Source organism: Rhineura floridana, chromosome 2, assembly GCF_030035675.1.
Source record: "Rhineura floridana isolate rRhiFlo1 chromosome 2, rRhiFlo1.hap2, whole genome shotgun sequence".
Lineage (NCBI taxonomy): Eukaryota > Metazoa > Chordata > Lepidosauria > Squamata > Rhineuridae > Rhineura > Rhineura floridana.
The window spans coordinates 160,689,629-160,709,259 of NC_084481.1; the positions used below are offsets into that span (position 1 = coordinate 160,689,629).

The 19,631-nt window shown below is 42.0% G+C and overlaps 1 protein-coding gene across 10 annotated transcripts in view; it reads left to right on the forward strand.

Moving 5' to 3' along the window:
• The window catches only part of RAD51B (RAD51 paralog B), a 560,435-nt gene that overhangs the window by 210,560 nt on the left and 330,244 nt on the right, over positions 1–19,631 (forward strand). For all 10 annotated transcript variants that reach the window (XR_009760688.1, XM_061611111.1, XM_061611108.1 and 7 more), the window contains exon 8: positions 355–451. Coding sequence is in view for 9 of the 10 variants with exons in the window: in XM_061611111.1 (XP_061467095.1) it covers positions 355–451 (97 nt within the window). In the remaining variant the exon portion in view is untranslated. The remainder of the gene's footprint in view (positions 1–354; positions 452–19,631) is intronic.

The window sequence follows — 19,631 nt, forward strand, 5'->3', positions numbered from 1 at the left end:
GGCCGTATACACTTATAACTTCTTATCCTGGCTCCTACATATTTTCTTTCTCTGTTCCATTCCTCCTTTTCAACAAACGCATGCTTTTTTCTTACCAGGGAGATATGAGGTGTAATGGAAGCCCCTCAGTAATTTGAAAGGCTTACTTGAAAGGGTTTGCTTTTGGTAGCATTCTAATGAGATGCTACTATGGTTGATCCAAATTTTCTAGGAAGGGATTGAAATGGATGAAAATTAGGGTGGGTGTTGAGGGTTGCCTATCTGCCTGTATACATTCCAATTCTTCTCTCGACTACTACTACTGGCTTTTTTCTCATAATTCTAATACATTTTCCTCTCCATGTCTGTTTGCAGGTTATCTTGACGAATCAGATTACCACGTGGCTGAGCGATGGCCTTGCTACACAGGCAGACCTGCTGTCTCCAGCTGATGACTTGTCCCTGTCTGAAGGTAAGCAGCCCTTTTTATTACAGTTGAAACTCGACTCTGACACAAATCTCTGCTGCCACTCATAAGTCATATTTAAGTTCATATTTAGAGGCAACACAAATATGGTTATTTGACCTAGGGTAACATGTAGCTAGAGTTTAAAAGTCCTTTTAAAATGTCTTTTACAGCCCTTGTTTAAGACCGGTAAATGATATCGATCGAACGACTGCATGCTGGAACCTTAGAAGAGATTGTTCATCCTGTGATTTGTTTGGTAGCATGCTTCATAACATTACTAAGCACCTATTGTCCTGGTGAATTACAGCACATCCCCATCACCGTTAAGATCACAGGCAAGATATTTGAGGGAGTAGTTACATTATTCTGCTGATCTAATGTGATATAGGAAAACCAGGTATTGGCTGTAATTATCAGCTACTCAAGAGAAGAACAGCTTGGCTCTGTTGGATAAAGAACAAATGCTCACTTGTGTATCCTCCTTGTTTTTGTTTCAAATGTAATGTAGCATAGTGCATATCTAAATTCTTCATTATGCTGTTGAAATTTGTGGATGATGTAACACAGCCTGATTTTGTTAAAATTCTGCATCTGATAAAGACATGGAAATGATGCAGTTGGAGCAATATCTTCCATCTAATCACGTTCTTCTATCACAATAGTATCAAAGTCTTTACTATCTAAGTCCTTTACAGCTTTTACTCTTCTAGCATCCCTTTTGTAGAACTAGGGCAAACTGAAATTATAGGAGTCTGACAGAATTAAAAACCATTTTCTGAGTCCATTACCTTATCTGTGATGCATTCATTCAAACAACACGTCTTGCAACATGCATAGAGAACTGTTTCACACAGAAATCATTGAAAGTTTATTATTTATTTATGTATTAAAGTATTTATAGGCCACACCTTTCGTAGAGTACATCAGGGTGGCTTACAACCTACAAAGACATAAAAAAATTAAAAACAATACAAATATCATGAAAAACAACAACAAAAGCAGCAATAATACTGTATTGGCTGGGGGGGGGAATCATGTTAAAAGGCCTGCCTAAAAATGTTGGTTTTTAAAAGATGCCTGAGAGAAAGGAGGGATGTTCCTGCCAAACGTCTATTGGTAGGGAGTTCCACAGGGCAGGAGCTGCCACACTAAAGGGTCGGTCCCTGGTGGAGGCCAACCAAACCTCAGGGGGGTGGGGAACCACCAAAAGTTGTCCCATCAGAAGATCTCAGTGAACAAGATGGAACATAGGGAGTTTGGCTTGGTGAATTAACACAAGTACCTTGAACCTGGCCCAGTAGCAAATTAGCAAGTATTGCAGCTCTTGTATTATAGTAATAATAATGGAGAATGTAATAGAAGGCTGACATACTGTAGGCAGAAATGATGAAAATATTTTATAAATTACTTCTTCCTAATAAGAAATACTGTATAAAACCAATTACAAAGTACTGCTACCAGTATGTTGTTTTCTACAGTGTAACTGTGTATTTCCTAGCAGGCTCAAATAATATTGTACTTGGAAAAATACATATCTTCCATAAATGGACACAGCTTGAAACTGTCACGGCACATATTTTTTTGGGTAAGTTTACATAAAAGATTGCGTGTACACAGAAAAGTGTCATACATGATCATTTAACCATGCATTTAAAGCACATTAGTTCCCCCAAAGAATCCTAGGGTGCTGGGAAGGGTTAGCTGTATGAGGTGTAAACTACATTTCCCAGGATGTTGGGGAGGGGAAGACCTGTGCTTTAAATATATGGGGTGTACACGGCCTTATTCAGTACAGTAACACCTCGATTAACTTACTAACCAGCTTTGCTTTGCTATGGATAACTTTCAAGCCTGATTTTTTTTAAGGTGGAACTGAGGAGCCTGTATCTTTGCTTTGCTATCAATAAACTGAGAAACCTATGCCTTTGCTTTAAGGTGAAAATGACTAGCATGTGTCTTACTTAGTTATCAGTAAACTGATGAGCCTGTGCAGTTGCTTTGCTGACAAGCCTTTGTGTTTGCTTTAAATTAAATTGATCTCTTACTTCCTCCCAGGCCTGGAGAGGGAAAGATCCAATGCAATTCAGAGGAGGGAGGGAGGGAGGGAGGGGGAGGGGATGGGTGCCAGGTAGGCACCCTTTAAAGCCCCCACCGAAGCTGCCCCCACCAAAGCTGCCCCCACCAAAGCTGCCCCCACCAAAGCTGCCCCCACCAAAGCTGCCCCCACCATCTATGAGAGGGTGTAGGAATCTATTCCTATTCTTTCCATGTTATTCCTACCTCTGGTACCAAAGTTTCTGTTAAAGAAGTAATGTCCAAGAACGCATCTACTTTGTTAAATGAGGTATTACTGTATATGGGATCAAGAGCAGAGTCTCTGGGTTTCACAGATCTGCAAAACAAACTAGGAAAATAATTTGCCCAGACTTCTGGCCATTTGCTATCCTTGAATGTTTACATGAAAGATGTCAGATTTGTTATATGTGTGTTGGTTAGATCTAGTTTTAGTCTATGTTCAGTTTTCTTGTATTTCATGTGGGACGACGACTTCGGTAACATGCAAGTGGAGTGACAAGTTACCTTTTCCTTTTTTTCTGGAATGTCACTGCCACATAGAGATGTTAATTTATGCAATAAATGTGCTCTTGTGAGGACTGAAGGAGTGACAGCTGTACAGTTCCCTTTCTCCAAGACCTAGAAATGATTCTCTGTTGGTCTAGAGAGCTTTGCCTGGTGACTATATACAGCTCGACTTCTCTCCATGCATTTGGATAGGTGAACTTCACTGACTTCACTGAATTAAGCAAGGCTTACTTTGGAATTTGGGCTGGTAAACAGGCTAGAGTTAGTTTGGGGCAAATGCTTCTTCAGGACAATGTTCAAGTCTTGTGCACTCAAGTCCTACTTGCGAGCTTCCCATGGGCATCTGGTTGCTGGACTAGATGAGCCACTGACCTGATCCAGCAGGCTCTTCTTATGTTCTTAAGCCAATGTACAATTTCTGCTCTTACCACTTTAGTCGTCCTCTGCGGGAGGATCCTGGATTGGATGAGTTTCTGTTTCTTGGAGCTGAGTTAGGTAAGGTAATCTGTACCACTTGCTTAAAGAGCTCTGCCACTGACGCACCAAAACTTAGCACCAGCCCCCCAGAAAGCCTTAACTGCTAATAATAATTGGTTGTTTTCAATGTAGCACTAAGTCGCTGGTTCTGTTGGCCCAAATATTTCTCCTTGCACAACAGAATGTTCTCTGCCTCTCCCCCCCACCTGCTTTCCCTAAATCTGCTCTGGGGGTTCCCCTATCCCTCTGGGTTAGATTTTGGGATTGCGAGGAAAGGGGGGAAATCCCATTGCCCTAGTCCTAATCTGTGCAATTATTTAGTTGAATACTCCCCTATAATGATGATGATAGTAGTAGTAATGTTTCCATGACACCCTTCTTCTCATAGGTGCTTCAAAACACAGTAAAATACAATCAGAACTGTTTTCCTTTTGTAAAGTGAAGACGATTCTAGTATTCTCATGTTTCATTCAGGAACATAATCTCGCCTTACAGGAGAAACTAGGCATTTACTCTTTTAACTCTCTCCTGTCCCTGATGTGTATACAGGCAGGGGTTAAATGGACCAAAGACACATTGCCTCATTGTATGAATTGCTAGTAGAGTTTGTTGGTGGAGTTGAACTCCAGCAAAGTTTGCAGAATGGGGTTGGGTGAAGGAAAGAGAATGAAGCAGAGCAAAAGAGAGTGAGAGAGAGAGAGTACTAATATGGATAGGAATGTAGAGAAACCTGTGAATAAGCAAACAAAAAAAGGCAAGGATAGCTCTCTGTATGTGTTAAAAAGGTCACTTTTTATTGAACATTGATCCTGATTTGTTTGCACAAATTTTGCAGGGAAGCTAGAAGATGTCAGCTATTTATTGAACATTCATTCTGATTTGTTTGCAGAGAGGTCAGACAAGACTGCATCAAAGCAAGTGTTATCACACACTTTCTAATGCAGTTTTCCATCATTTGTCTTATTGCATAATGCCCAATTTGGGGTGAGGGGAGCAAGTTTGTTGCGCAAGAGCACCAAATCAACTTTAATTGTACAAGCTGAATCTGCAGGAATGTGACTGAATCCCACCCGAAAATAGTGACATTCTGGAAGCACCCAAAGAGAGAGAGCATGCAGACCATAGGGCGGGGAGAGAAAAGGAAGCTGGGTGTGCAGAGAGAGGAGAAAGCATGTGGTGGGATGCAGACAGAAAAAGGGACTAAAAGAATGGTCTGAATAAATAAATGTTAAAAAATGTTTTTTTATGGTGATACAGTTCTCTTGAGTTAGTAAGAATAGTTCTCAGAGTGACTTGAATTCTGCATCCCTGTGCTACAGTAACATTCACTAATTCTCATGAAAGTACAAAGAACTCTCAACGTTTGTTTGGTTGTGATCAGTTCTTTAAACAAGCATCTCGAGTGTAAATTGTTCTGGCATGTAAGAAACTGATATACACTTGACAGAATAATCACATTTTGACACATACTGGGTTTTTCTCTTCATTGTTTTAGCCACAAACTCTTTAAATCTATTGCAAACTTGTTTGTGCAAGCTCTTTTTTGATGATAGCAGTAGTTTGCCTCTGTGCCTCATTGGCGGTAGGTACTGAAATAAAGTTCATAATTTGTCAACCAATTTTACTAGAAAGTTTTAAACTAATCATAAGTGATTAGACATCCAGTGTAGCCACAAATCCATTGGAATTAGCTTCTTGAGATTAAGTACATTGCAGTGGTAATAAATACCTGGTTTTGGTTATCACTTGGACTTGTCCAAACTGACAACACTCTATTTCTCCTAATAGCTAGAGTATTGGATTTCATTTTGCAGTGTACAGCCACCCAGTATCTATTTTTTGTATCCCCTTCAAATCAGCTGCTTTAATACTAGTGGGGATTTATGCTCATGCATTAGATGGAAGTTGATGGAGAGAGAAAAATAAGTCTTGTTAACAATAATTGAAGGTCTCCTAGTATAGTGGGTACATAGGAGGAAGATCACATTTTAAATAAGTTTTACAAATGCCTATCTAGAAACACTTAGTTAACAATGTTGAGATTTGTGGCAAGAAGGAATCAAGTCCAAATGTTGTTGGAGTGCATGGGCTTCAGTGGAAAAGGTGGTGCTCCTACAAGTCATACCTCAATGGTTTCAGCTCTCTTGAACTGAAAAAAGGAGAACTAGAACATGCTGTAGCCTCAATACTGCTGATTAATGAATTCCCATTAGAGTCTTCAACAAGGTCACCCATGTATTGAACACTGTCCTGTAACTGCTATGTTCAGATAACAGTTTGTTTTTGAAAAACAGAAGTAAACTTGAGATTTGATTTCATTTGTATACATTCTATGACAGCTGATAATACTAACTTTTTATAAGCATTCTGGGAACCTGTTGAAGGGCAGGATATCAATCAATCTAGAAGTCCTATCTCTTCACATATGTGCTGTACAGACTATTGGGATGCTTCTGTGTAGTAAAAATGTTCCTTAAAAGGGAACATAAGTAATGGATTATTTTGTTTTATTTTATGAAGGATCACAGCTGAGCTGCAAGGATCTTTAAGTAGCTACATAAAACACATGAGGCAGGATTTGCTATGTCTGACAGCTATAAGTGATTGCCTGATGTTTGACACTTGAATTAATTTATTTTTATGGCATTCTAGATTGTATTTTAGATTATTGCTGCAGAATGCCTGCAGAGGTAGCTTTACAGTTGTTATTCCAATACATTAAAAATGTTAACCTTTTCCTCCAAATTTGTCTGTCAGCCCCATCTCTACTCTAATTTTCTGCTTCCTGATAACCACAAACCACAAGTAGCCGAGATTTAAGTGATACAAAGATAGACTAGATGTTAGGAAAAATACCTTATACATAAAAAGGTTGTCCAAGGAAACTACAAAACCACCTTCCTTGGTGGACTTAGAGTAAAAAAAAGATTGAAGTCTGATACCCATTATTAAAACATTGACAAAAGTTTGTCTTTAGATTTATATGGACTGATTGAACACGCACATACAAAAAGAAGGAAGGAGGCATCTCAGTCTCTAATATTATTAGTTGTTGTGTAGCAGCTCAGTTACTTTTGTTATGGCAGCAGTTTTGTTTAAAGATTATATTCTGGTTTAAATTGGAGGGGAATGTATTTAAATGGCAGGGGGCAGGCAGTTTTTGTATCCAGCAGATGACTCAGCTGCAAGTTCCATACCAATCAAGAAACATCCTGCTGGAATAGGAATATGCTGAATTTAATAGGTCCTTGGTCTGATTCAGCAAGGCAATCCTTATGTCCTACTTGTGTGTGAATGCTCTCCTATAGAGGAAAAGCAACACCTCCTTGCACATAGCAAACAGGTATATCAGGGAGGTCTACTAGCAGATAGGGACACTTTCATATGATAACATACCGCCCTGGGCTCCTACTGGAAGGAAGGGGGGGTATAAATGTAATAAATAAATAAATAAATAAATAAATAAAAATTGGAAGGAAAAATCATGTAAAACTGTAATTTGAACCCCCACCCCCACAATTTGGGTTGACATTTGCAAGGCCAAAACTGCTTTCTGCTTAATAGGTATACGTTTTTTTTAAGACAGGGAGCCCCCTGGCCCCCAAGCACTGGGGTGATATCCTTCAAGGAACCTGTCCAAATCAGGAGATGATGAGTCATCGTTTTCTACACTAGCTGTAGCTTTGTACAAATGTTCCATTGGATCATTTTAATTTGGTGTTATTTGTTTATTTATTTATTGGATTTCTTAGTCACCCATGTGGCTGGCCATCCAGCCACTCTGGGCGACATACAAAATGAACAAAATAACACAAAATGACACACCAATACAGTAAACATTAAAATCTAAAAGCAATAATGATAAAATCTAGCCACCCCAAAGGCCTGCCTGAAGAGCCAGGTCTTCACAGCCCAGCGGAAACTCATTGTAGAGGGGGCCTGGCAGAGATCATTTGGAAGGGAGTTCCATAGGGTGGGGGCCACAATTGAAAAAGCGCTCTCTCTGGTCCTCACCAGTCTAGCTGTTTTGACTGGTGGGATAGAGAGAAGGTCTTTTGAGGCCGATCTTGTTAGGCGGCATAGCTGATGATGCTGGAGGCGCACCTTCAGATAGACTGGGCCAAAACCGTGTAGGGGTTTAAAGGTTAAAACCAACACCTTGAATTGGGCCCGGCAAGCAACTGGTAGCCAGTGCAACTCTTTGAGCACTGGAGTTATGTGATCTCGCCGGCGGCTGCCTTTAATCAGGCGCGCCGCTGCATTCTGAACCAGTTGCAGCTTCCGGACTGTTTTCAAGGGTAACCCCATGTAGAGTGCATTATACTAATCAAGGCGAGAGGAGACCAGGGCATGTACCACCGATGGGAGCAGATGATTGGGAAGGTAGGGGCATAGCCTCCGTATCAGATCGAGTTGATACAGTGCTGCCCAGCTCACAGCCGAAACCTGAGCTTCCATGGACAGTTTGGAGTCAAGAATGACCCCGAGGCTGTGAACCTGGTCTTTTAGGGGCAGTTGTACCCCATTGAGCACCAGGTCCAAATCCCCTAACCTTCCCTTGTCTCCCACGAACAGTACCTCAGTTTTGTCAGGGTTCAGTTTCAGCTTATTCCTTCCCATCCAGGCACTCACTGACTCCAGGCACTTGGACATGGTTTCTACAGCCAACCTCGGTGAAGATTTAAATGAGAGATAGAGCTGCGTGTCATCTGCATATTGGTGACACTGCAGCCCAAATCTCCTGATAATAGCCCCCAGCGGCTTTATATAGATGTTAAATAGCATCGGGGAGAGGATGGAGCCCTGCGGCACCCCACAAGTGAGAGGCCAAGGATCTGAAACCTCATCCCCTAGTGCTACTCTTTGGTACCTATCAGAGAGGAAGGAACGAAATCACTGCAGGGCAGTGCCCCCTATGCCTAACCCCTCCAATTGATACAAAAAGATACCATGGTCAACGGTGTCAAAAGCCGCTGAGAGATCAAGGAGGACAAGGATCTCTTATAAAGGCATGTGTGACAATCATGAGGCCTGTATCTAGAAAAAACATCTGGCAGCCTTTCTCACTCAGTGGAGTTGCTGAAAAGCACTCTTGAACCTGTTTCAAAAGTCATGATGGATACAGTCTGTGAACGTCAGTGATAGGGGACACTGAGCCTCACCAGTGGTAGACACTTCTTCCTCTTTCTTCCAGTTACAAGGCCTGGCAACCATCTTTATTTCCATTTTGCGTGCATTTAGCTTCAGTTAGCATGCCGATATCCAACAGTCTATCATGGTAGCCAAACAGATGCTGAGTAAGCACCAAGATTGCAAGACCTGGTTTCAGATAAAATACATAGAGTTAGGTGCTATCAATATATTGATGGCAGCTTATCCAAGAGTTTTGCATCATCAAATTAGTAGAGCCAAATTATAGAGAGTATACCACATCCCCTTGATACCATGCTTATTTAAAAACAGAGTTGGGAATTAAAACCATGAATCCTGAAGCTAACAATCCAAAATGTTTTGCCTGACTTGTCTTACAAGCAAAAAAAAAAGCAGAAAATGTTTCACATATTGATATAGTAAAATTGCTTTAGGCACAGGACGTGCAGAACTAAAGGGTTCCTGTAGAAGATGGAGAATTACGTAATCCCACCCAGGGAATTCTTAAGAAAACAGCAGCAAAAGACCATGCACTACACATTCCTAAAGACCCACCAACTGAAACGTCAGCCATTTAAAACATGATTCTGGCTTCAGACTTGCTGTAAATAAATTTAATTTTTAAATTCATTGCATCATTTACAGTTCCTCCTTTTAAACCCAGCTGACAAAATCCACTCCAGATGTTTGGTAGGCAAGAACAGCAAGCAACAAAGTCAGACAAGAAAGCTGAAAACTTAAAAAGAAGTGGTGGATTTAATATAAAAATAGATGCAATAGAGGAAAATCCTGGCTGAAATTTGAAACCATTTTAAAGGGGCGTAATAATTAATTTATCTTGTTCATAAGACAGCAGATTTATTAGATTGTTTTTTCTTCAGAGCCACAGGGGCTGCCTGGTTGATGAAACCTGAAATTGTTGTTCCATAACCTTTGCTTTTATATTAAACAGATGACCTCAGATTTTGGAGCAACTTTTGACTCCAGGGAAAGTATGCCATTAAGAAAGTGCCAGAAATGTGTTTAATTGATACAAGCTTTGAAAACCTTTCTTAAGAGTGTTATTTCCCATATACAGATTTCTGGGAAATGACAGAACGCCACTTAATACATTTACCGGAGGCTAGTGCTAAAACAGGGTGGTGGAAGGCAGGCACAAGTCCCATCCTTCCCCTTACAGGTAACATCCCTTCTGAGTTGAGAATATACCTCTTAAAATAATGGTTCATGTGTAGGGAATCATCCAAACTGGGCCTTTTCCACATTCCTGTGGAGACCTCGGCTCCATGGAAGGTTATCTCTGTGTTGGTGGAGAGGAACTCACACCAGTCTTCCATTATGCCTCTTTTTCAGGTGTCTTCTACTTCTCCATCTCTCTTCCACATAGCTCAGTGATAGTGTATCTGTTTTGCATACAGAAGGTCCCAAGTTCATTTCCTGGCATCTCCAGGTAGGGCTGGGAAACACCCTGCCTGAAATTTGGAGAGCTGCTGCCAATCAGTGTAGATAATATTGAATCAGACAGACCAATGGTCTGACTTGGTGTAAGGCACTTGGTGTTATGTTCCTGTGCTATTTCATTGCTTGCCCACCCCAAATGAATGTGTTGGGCGTAAAAAGCTGTAGGATTTCAGCAGAATTTGAGCAGTGTATGAAGAACTCCAAAGCCAAAGACTGAATCCAATTCAACAAATACTAATTAGATTACCCAAGAAATATGGTGCGTTAGATATGGTCTGTTGTCTTGAACAGTTATCCTGGCCAGATGGAAGAGTTTATCTGCTCTTGGCATATAATTAGGACTGAGTGTTTTTTGTTTTTCTAAAAAGATCAGGTTATGGTTACAAATTATGAGCACAACATTTAATTTCAGAGAAGCTTATATGCTGCCAGCTTATAGGAAGAGATGCTGCTGGCAATATTTCCACAAGCCACTCTAGAAATTGTACTGAGCAGGAATTAGGGTGAGTGCTTATGTTTCCATCTGAATATTCTCTGTACACCTGCCTTTAAACACACACACACACACACACAAACCAGTCCAGCAATATCATCAAAGAGCCTTGTCTGAGCTTTGAAATTCAGAGTTGCAGCAGCTTGGCCAATCTCGAGCAAGTTTTATGGAACACAGTAATTTATCTAGACCGCAAAGTAATGGCCATGCATTTTTCTGCGTGTTCCTCCTATTATTAGCTATTACCAGGGTCTTTATGTACAAACTGAAGAAATTTTCCTTTCTAATCAGGCTTTTCCTCATTACAGTGACGTTACACTCCTTTGTCTCTCCCTCCACAACTCTGAATCACAGAGTCCAATGTCTGGTATAATCAAATTAAACAATAAGACTGGCCAGGTCAGTAAAAGATGACTATTGAAGACTAAAGAATTACTGAGAATGAATACTTGGAACCCTTAAAAAAAGAATTATAAGTATGCATTGTATGTTTAAAAATACGATACTAAGTTCTCCTTAAGGTCTTGTTACAGTGCACTACTAAGCACAGCCTGGTATTTTTAATGTATTATGTTTTGTCCAACCTTGTAAAAGTAAGACTGATTTTTTCCCCACCATGCTTAAAACAGCTAGTTATGTAAGCCTTGTTTATGAAAGCTCTTTTTCTGTCACCAGGAGATTGTGCTTACCTGCCCATTTGTAATTCTGCTCTGTACATCTGTTGCTAAAATCAGCAGGAATATGAGCACATTTATGGATACAGAGATAATGTTTTAGTATTTAGTGAAAGGAACTCAGCCATTCCCTGCTAATTCAGAAATCAGTCTGTCATTATACAGCCATGAGAGTGGCTGTATACCATAGCCAGTGTGGATTTTTCACATTCTGCAATGTTAAATAGAAAATACCCCCCATGCTATTCTGATGCTTCCCATAAGCTCATTTCAAAACAAAACCTTACAAAACTTATAGTCCTGAACTCAGAAACGCTTCCTTAACAACCCTCTCAATTTTCACGGCGATACACAAAACAGTCAGAAAGAATTGAGAGTTCAAAGTCTAAAGAGAGAGGAAAAAACCCAGATGCCTTTTGGACTTTTTTCTCTCAGAGTTCTCATAATCTGTTGAAATTTATTAAAAATCAGCCATGTTCACAGAGTACCTGTAATCCTGTTACTGATGTTGCCCCATACTCTGACCTTCATCTTCTGCAGTTTAAACATTTAAAAAATGCCTGGCTGATTTTTAATTAATTTAAGAAATTTTGGCTGGAACCCTATGATAGTGTCGGGCATGCTCAGTAAGAACCAACTGTCAACTGGCTAATCAGGGGGCCACACCCACACCTGACCTTTATTTGAGAAAGTCATGACTTACCCCAAATAATCGTGGGAAGTGTAGTTTGTGAAGGTGCTGAGAGGAGATTCCTATTCCACTGACAGAGCTGCAGTGGCCAGACTGGTTTAACAGTCAGACACTCTGATTTGAAAATCTGTGAGGGGAACAGGGCGTCTCCTAGCAACTCTCAGAATCCTTTGGGTGGCAGGCTACATGTGCCTGCTGTAGAATAAAAAGGTGGGGGAAATGCTGAAAAGCAATAATACTGTTCACAGTGTTTTCCTTTTGGAAAGGAAAGGGGCTTCCGCTCTGCCCAGTGCCCACCCAATCCCCTCCCCCTCCTCCTACCCTCCCTGCCCCTCCCCCAGGTCAGTGTTGGACTATGACCTGGAAGACCAGGATTCGAAACCCCACACAGCCATGAAACTCACTGGGTGACCTTGGGCCAGTCACTGCCTCTCAGCCTCAGAGGAAGGCAATGGTAAAACCACCTCTGAATACTGTTTACCATGAAAACCCTATTCATAGGGTCGCCATAAGTTGGGGTTGACTTGAAGACAGTCCATTTCCATTTTCAAACATGATTGCACAGAAATAAATCCCACTGAACTCAAAAAGCATGCAACTGGTCAAACCCACCCTCCCTTCTCCTCCCTCCTATCCCCTCCCTCTTGCCCCTTCCCTCCCCTCCCCTTTCAATCCTCTCCTTCCCCTCCTCCTCCCCATGGTCAGTTTTACCTATCTTAAGCATGATTGCACAGGAGTAAATACCGTTGAACTCAATAAGCATGCAAATGATCAAACCTGCCCTCCCCTGGCCCTTTGTTTGCCCCTCCCCCTCCAATCCCCTCCCCCTCCCTCCCCTCCCTTTCTCCTTCCCTCTCCTCAGCCATTCCCTACTAATTCAGAAATCTGCCTGTCATAACATTATAGCTTGAATGGAGATTCTGAAGAAAGGAGGATTGTAAAATAAGCTTCAGTGCGCTTGAGCTATGTAGTATCAGTTAATTGCAAGCTGTGACATGAGCTGGGTGTGAGAGAATGAAGGGTAAGTTCACAGAATATAATGGATATGTGCAAGAAAGCTCCACAGCCCCATTTTGAAACTATTAAAAATGCTTTTAGCAACTCCTCCTCCCCCCAGCAAACCCCACACCAAAAAAACAGTCTTGATCTGTAAAGCAGAGTCAGCATAACGTCAGACTGCCCTTGACAGCAGCTTAGAGGGAGCAGTTTGTGCTAAATCCTGAGAGTCCATTATACTAGTGCTCCAGTCTCAGTATTGGTTCCCTGTTACCTCCTGTGCATAGTTTAACTTTGATCTAAAGAGCCCCTAAACAGCTTGAGCTCTATGTAAGGCAGGGCTTATCCTCTATGTAAGGCAGGACGCTGCAATTGCACTTCAGTTCATTATCACAAGATCTAGATGAGGGGAGAGGAGATGGCTTGTTGCACTGGTATGTGCCCTCCTTTTATGCGCTAGAGATGTACTTCGCACTGGAGAAGAACCCATCTTTTTTTCCCCAGTTCTCCTTCCTTCCCACCCACCCCCTGCCAATTCCTACCCTTCAGAGTCTCGGGATTAGCATGGTGACTGTTACTTTCAAAAGCAGGAAAGAGAAAAATGCTGGGCTGCCTGCGTGTGAAATAAAATGGACAGAGCTTGTTTACAGTAAGAAACGTAGAGGCAGAAGAGCATTACACAGCCACCTAATTAGGAAAATGTTCTTCCTATGCAGAATGAACATGTCAGGATTCTAGTTCCGCCTGTTCTGTAATTGCCTAGTGTTTTTTATGCAGGGAGGACTAGGGTTTCTTTTTACAAGGGGGGGAGCATTCAAATATCATACCCCCTCCAAAGCGCAATGATACTAGTGTAACTGCCACCTGCTGGGATGGAGCAGGGCAGTGTTGAAGTCTGGGCTGTGCAGGCACACCGACGGGGTCAACACTGCACTCCTACCGGCGTGCCCACACACCCTCAACTTTGCTGCTGCCCTGCCCTGTCCCAGTAAGCAGCAGTGAAACAGGTGTCAGCAGGACATCCGTGTAGCACTGCCACAATGCACTGGCTGCTCCTGCTTGATTTTTCTGAATACGCAGATCGACTCTTAAGCTAGAAAAGACTGTCTCAAATATGTGAAGCTTGGTATGATTTTCTGTTCTTTTGCTTTTTTTTTTGTTCTCTAAGGTTTAAATACCAGCCTTTTCAGTCATTTCAATTTACTCCTGATATTTTGAGAATTGTATTCAAATAACTTTTATTCCACCTTTCCACATAGACTAAGTTTAAATATGTTCTGTTTAAATATGTTCTGTTTAAAACACTAAAACTCACAATGAATCAGCAAAGAAGAAAATATTGTGCAATGATTAAAAAGCAAGACAATAATGTTACAAGTTCAGGAGGATAAAATGGTGTTTACCTTGTATGTAAAAGCCAACAAAGGAGGCACCAGTTGAGTATCCCTGGGAGGAGTATTCCACAACAGGAGCATCACTACTGAAAAGACCCTGTCCTCAACCACCTTACCTCTGAGGATTGGACATTGAAGAGGGACCTCTGATTAATGGACAGATTCATGTGGTAGCAGGCAGTTATTCAAATATTCTTGTCCCAAGCCAAATAGAGTTTTATAGACCACTCAGTACCTTGAATTCTGCCTAGAAACAAATTGGAAGCTAATAAAGCTTTTTAAAAAATCAGCAATTTTCAGTCAATAGTCAGGTCCTATATTCTGAACCACATAAAGTGTGTGAATAGTTTTCAAGGGTAGCCCCACATATGTAGCAAAAAAATCAACTCTGGATCTTAGAAGGGCATGGATAACTGGAGCAAGGATATCTCTCTCCAAATAGGGCTGCAACTGATGCACCAGCCTAAGCTAGTGGAAGAGTTTTCATCCCACAGATGCCTCTTGAATCTTGACAGCAAAAGCTAAATGTACTAGCATGCCCAACTGCAAACATAATACTTAAAAGGAAGTGCAACGTCATTCAGAATAGCTTCAATTCTCCCCCTTCCGATCAGTTGAACCAACCCACCAATAACATCTTTGTCTTGTTTGATTTGTAGTTTCCATCCAGTCCATTACTGACTTGAGGCACTGTGCAGCAATTCCACCATGTCTCCTGGCACAGATAAGTCTTGAGTGCCATCTGCATATGGATAATAACCCACCCCAAATCCGTAGAAATTTAATGAAAATATTAAACTGCATGAGAGACACAATAGAATCCTGAAGTACACAAGTGCCATAGGAGACCAGCCCTCTCCAGCACCAGGTACTATCTTGAGCTTATCTGACAGGGATTTATTGTTATTTTAGAGATTTAACTCTGCCCTTCAATAAAATTCCCTGTGGCATTGTACTGGTATGAATGGAACCAGCAGAGCTGTAGATGCTGAACATAGACCAAGTCTAGAAAGGCACCATGGCCAAAAGTGTTGAAAGCTACTGAGTGGTCCTGGACAGCAAGGTCACATTCTCCCTGTCCTTTTCCCAGTGTAAGCTGTCCACCATGGAAACCAAGGCGATGAGTAACCACCTGCAGACAGCAGCAGATTGAAATGGCTCCAGATAATCTGTGCCCCCTCCCCCAGATTTGGAATTGAGAAGCCGCAACCTGCTTCAGACTTCTACCCCCATGGGCAGATTTCAGAGAGGCCAATAATTGAAATAATCCTCAGGGTCCATGGAGGGGTTTTAAAGGTTTTTTTAAAAGCCCAATGACTACCTCTTTCAAGATGCTCCGGACGTCCCCCATTCTCTAGAGGCATTTAGAGGCAAGAAACTTGGTGGAATGACTCCCATGATTGAAATATAGCCATTCAAGGATATAAACTCTACAGAAAGAATAGAAGCAACAGAAAAGGAGGGGGAGTAGCGTTATACGTCAAAGACAAACACACCTCTATGGAAATCCAAGAGAGCGAACAAAGGGGTCCGGTAGAGACCATTTGGGTAAAAATAAATGGAGAAACAAATAAAACCGACATGGTAGTAGGTGTCTACTACAGACCCCCTGGCCAAGAAGAGGTGGTAGACGAGGCCTTTCTCAAACAAATCTCTGAAATCTCAAGGAGGCAAGAAGTAGTAGTGATGGGGGACTTCAACTATCTGGATATCTGCTGGGAGACAAACTCTGCGAAGCACAAAGCCTCCAACAAATTCCTGATGGGCCTTGCTGATAATTTCCTCTTTCAAAAAGTAGAAGAAGGAACAAGGGGATCGGCAATCCTGGACCTGATCTTAACTAACAGGGACAAATTGGTCACGGGAATTAAAGTGGTCGGTACCTTGGGGGAAAGTGACCACGTAATGCTGGAATTCGGGATTCTGGGGAAAGCCAAAGAAGAATATAGTCAAACATGGACCTTGGATTTCAGGAAATCCGATTTTCGCAAGCTCAGGGAAATGATGGGTAGGATCCCGTGGCTAGATAGACTAAAGAAAAAAGGAGCCCAAGAAGTGTGGGAGTTCATGAAGAACGTATTACAAAAAGCGCAATCGCAAACAATTCCAAAGAGGAAGAAAAATGGAAGACATTGGAAAAAGCCAATGTGGCTACACGGAAGACTGGTGGAGGAGGTAAAAGTAAAAAAGAGCATGTATAAAGAATGGAAGGAAGGATCACCAAGGAAGAGTACCGACGAGCGGCTCGGGCTTGCAGGAATAGCGTAAGGAAAGCTAAAACCCAGAATGAGCTGAGGCTGGCGAGGGAAGCGAGGAACAACAAAAAGGGGTTTTTCAGATACAATCGAAGCAAGAGAAAGACCAAGCAAACGGTGGGACTGCTGCTCGATGAGGATGGCAAAATGTTGACAGATAACGAGGAAAAAGCAGAACTGCTCAACGCCTATTTTGCCTCCGTTTTCTCCCAAAAAGGGAACAGTGTGCAACCTTGCATCGGTAGCAATCTCAGTAAGGGATCGGGATTGCAGTTCAAGATTGATAAGGAGATAGTCAGGAAATACCTAGTTAACCTAAATGAGTTCAAATCTCCAGGGCCTGATGAACTGCATCCCAGAGTATTGAAGGAACTTGCTGATGTACTCTCGGAACCTTTTGCCATCATCTTTGAGAAATCCTGGAGAACGGGAGAGGTGCCGGAGGATTGGAGACGGGCAAACGTTGTCCCGCTCTTTAAAAAGGGTAAAAAAGAAGATCCGGGGAATTACAGGCCGGTCAGTCTGACTTCAATACCGGGAAAGATATTAGAACAAATAATAAAAGAGTCCATTGGCAACTATCTAGATGACAATGCTGTGATTAGAAGGAGCCAGCATGGGTTTGTCAAGAAAAAATCCTGTCAAACTAATCTCATCTCTTTTTTTGATCGGGTCACTAGCTTAGTAGATGGTGGAAATGCTGTAGATGTCATCTATCTAGATTTCAGCAAAGCGTTTGACAAAGTCCCCCACGACCTTTTGATTAGCAAACTAGTCAAATGCGGACTACACGGAAATACTGTCAGGTGGATTCACAACTGCTTGGAAAACCGTACTCAAAGAGTGGTCGTCGGTGGCTCTGCTTCGGACTGGAAGGAGGTCTCGAGTGGAGTGCCACAGGGTTCTGTCCTGGGGCCGATACTCTTCAACATTTTTATCAATGACTTAGATGATGGAGTGGAGGGAAGCCTTATGAAGTTTGCGGATGATACGAAACTGGGAGGGATAGCTAACACAATGGAAGACAGGAATAAAATCCAAAGGGACCTGGATAGACTAGAAAATTGGGCTGAAATTAATAAAATGACATTCAATAAAGACAAATGCAGGATTCTGCATTTAGGCCACAAAAACAAAATGCACGGGTACAGGATGGGAAATACCCGGCTTAGCAGTAGTGCGTGTGAGAAGGACCTTGGAACTGTAGTGGATCGCAAGTTGAACATGACCCAGCAGTGTGATGCTGCGGCAAAAAAGGCAAACGCGGTTTGGGGCTGCATAAACAGAGCTATAGTTTCCAGGTCGAGGGAAGTAATAGTCCCACTATATTCTGCATTGGTCAGGCCTCATCTGGAATACTGTGTTCAGTTCTGGGCACTGCATTTTAAGAAAGATATAGACAAGTTAGAGCGGGTTCAGAAGAGGGCGACGAGGATGATAGCCGGTACGGAGAACATGTCTTATGAGGAAAGGTTGGAGGAACTTGGCATGTTCAGTCTGGTGAAGAGAAGGCTGAGGAGTGACATGATTGCACTCTTTAAGTACCTGAAGGGCTGTCACATAGAGGAGGGTACAGATTTGTTCTCTGCTGCCCCAGAGGGTAGGACTAGGTCTAATGGTTTTAAGTTGCAGGAGCGTAGATTCAGATTGGACATTAGAAGGAACTTCTTGACAGTAAGGGCAGTTCGGCAACGGAACCGACTGCCTAGGGAGGTGGTGGGATCCCCTTCGCTGGATGTCTTCAAGCAGAGGCTGGACAGCTATCTGCGGGAGATGCTCTAGCTGTGGATTTCCTGCTGTGAGCAGGGGGTTGGACTCGATGGCCTACAAGGCCCCTTCCAACTCTATGATTCTATGATTCTATCTGCTCATGAACCAAGGCTTATCATTCTTCTCCACCTCCACTGGTACAATAATATCAGCCAAGCAAGGCAACATTCAGGCAAAAATAGATGATATGGTGCATTACTCTAAACATCTTGCCCTCCTCAGGCTGCAGCAACTGAAAATCATTCCCAGAATATTGACAAGAAGGTTCCACAGCAGCATTCATCATTTCCTTTGATTCTGAATGGCATCCAAATTGAAGTAAATGTGAGCACTTTTATCTGCAAAGTGCATAGAAAATAAGTCACAGCAGGCAACTGAGAGTTCCTTAGGGTCTTCTTGAGAGCCTGCCTAAAGCAGGATGTACATCACTCAGAATGGCTCTGCTGGATGGTACTGAGCAAATGTGGTGGTAACGGAAAAGTAATTCTTCTTTGCTACCATCACTGCCACGGTCTATATTTTAAGGAGAACTCGAGCCTGTGCTTGGTTAGATTTGGTCTGTATTTCCTCTACATATGTTCTAGATGTTGTCTCTGCTGCTTCATTGCTGCAAGCTCCCTGGTTACACCAAAGAGCCAAACAAGGTCTATACAATAACAGAGGATACTTAGGAGCAATCACATAACTCACCCTGGGACATTATGGTGAACAGCGAGTAAGAAACAATAAGATCTACCATCCAAGTCATCTCTGCATACCAAATACCAGCCATAATAACAGGAAACTATGTAAGAGTGTGTGTGTGTGTGTGTGTGTGTGAGAGAGAGAGAGAGAGAGAGAGAGAGATCATCTGCAGTGAGTACAAAAGACTGTGCATTGTTAAGTGCTCAGTGAATAAATGTTAGATTGTATTGATTTATTGTTTAGCCATCTGTGCATGTTTCCTGAAGAAATAATTTACATTTCTAGTAGATAGTCTTAGTACAATAGAACCATTCATATCAAATATTGTGAAATTTGACACAGTTCAACATTTGGTTTTTCCTACAACTGAAAATCCAGTTTGCATTATTAGTATTTACGTTTCAATTCATGCTGCTTCTGACTAATGTCAACTTTATTAGCACAAGAAGTTCAACATTCATGGGCTAGCAAAACTCAGGGGACATAAGAATTGCCTTGGTCGATCAGACCTATGTCCATGTAGCCCAGAATTCAGTTTCCAACAGCAGTCAGCA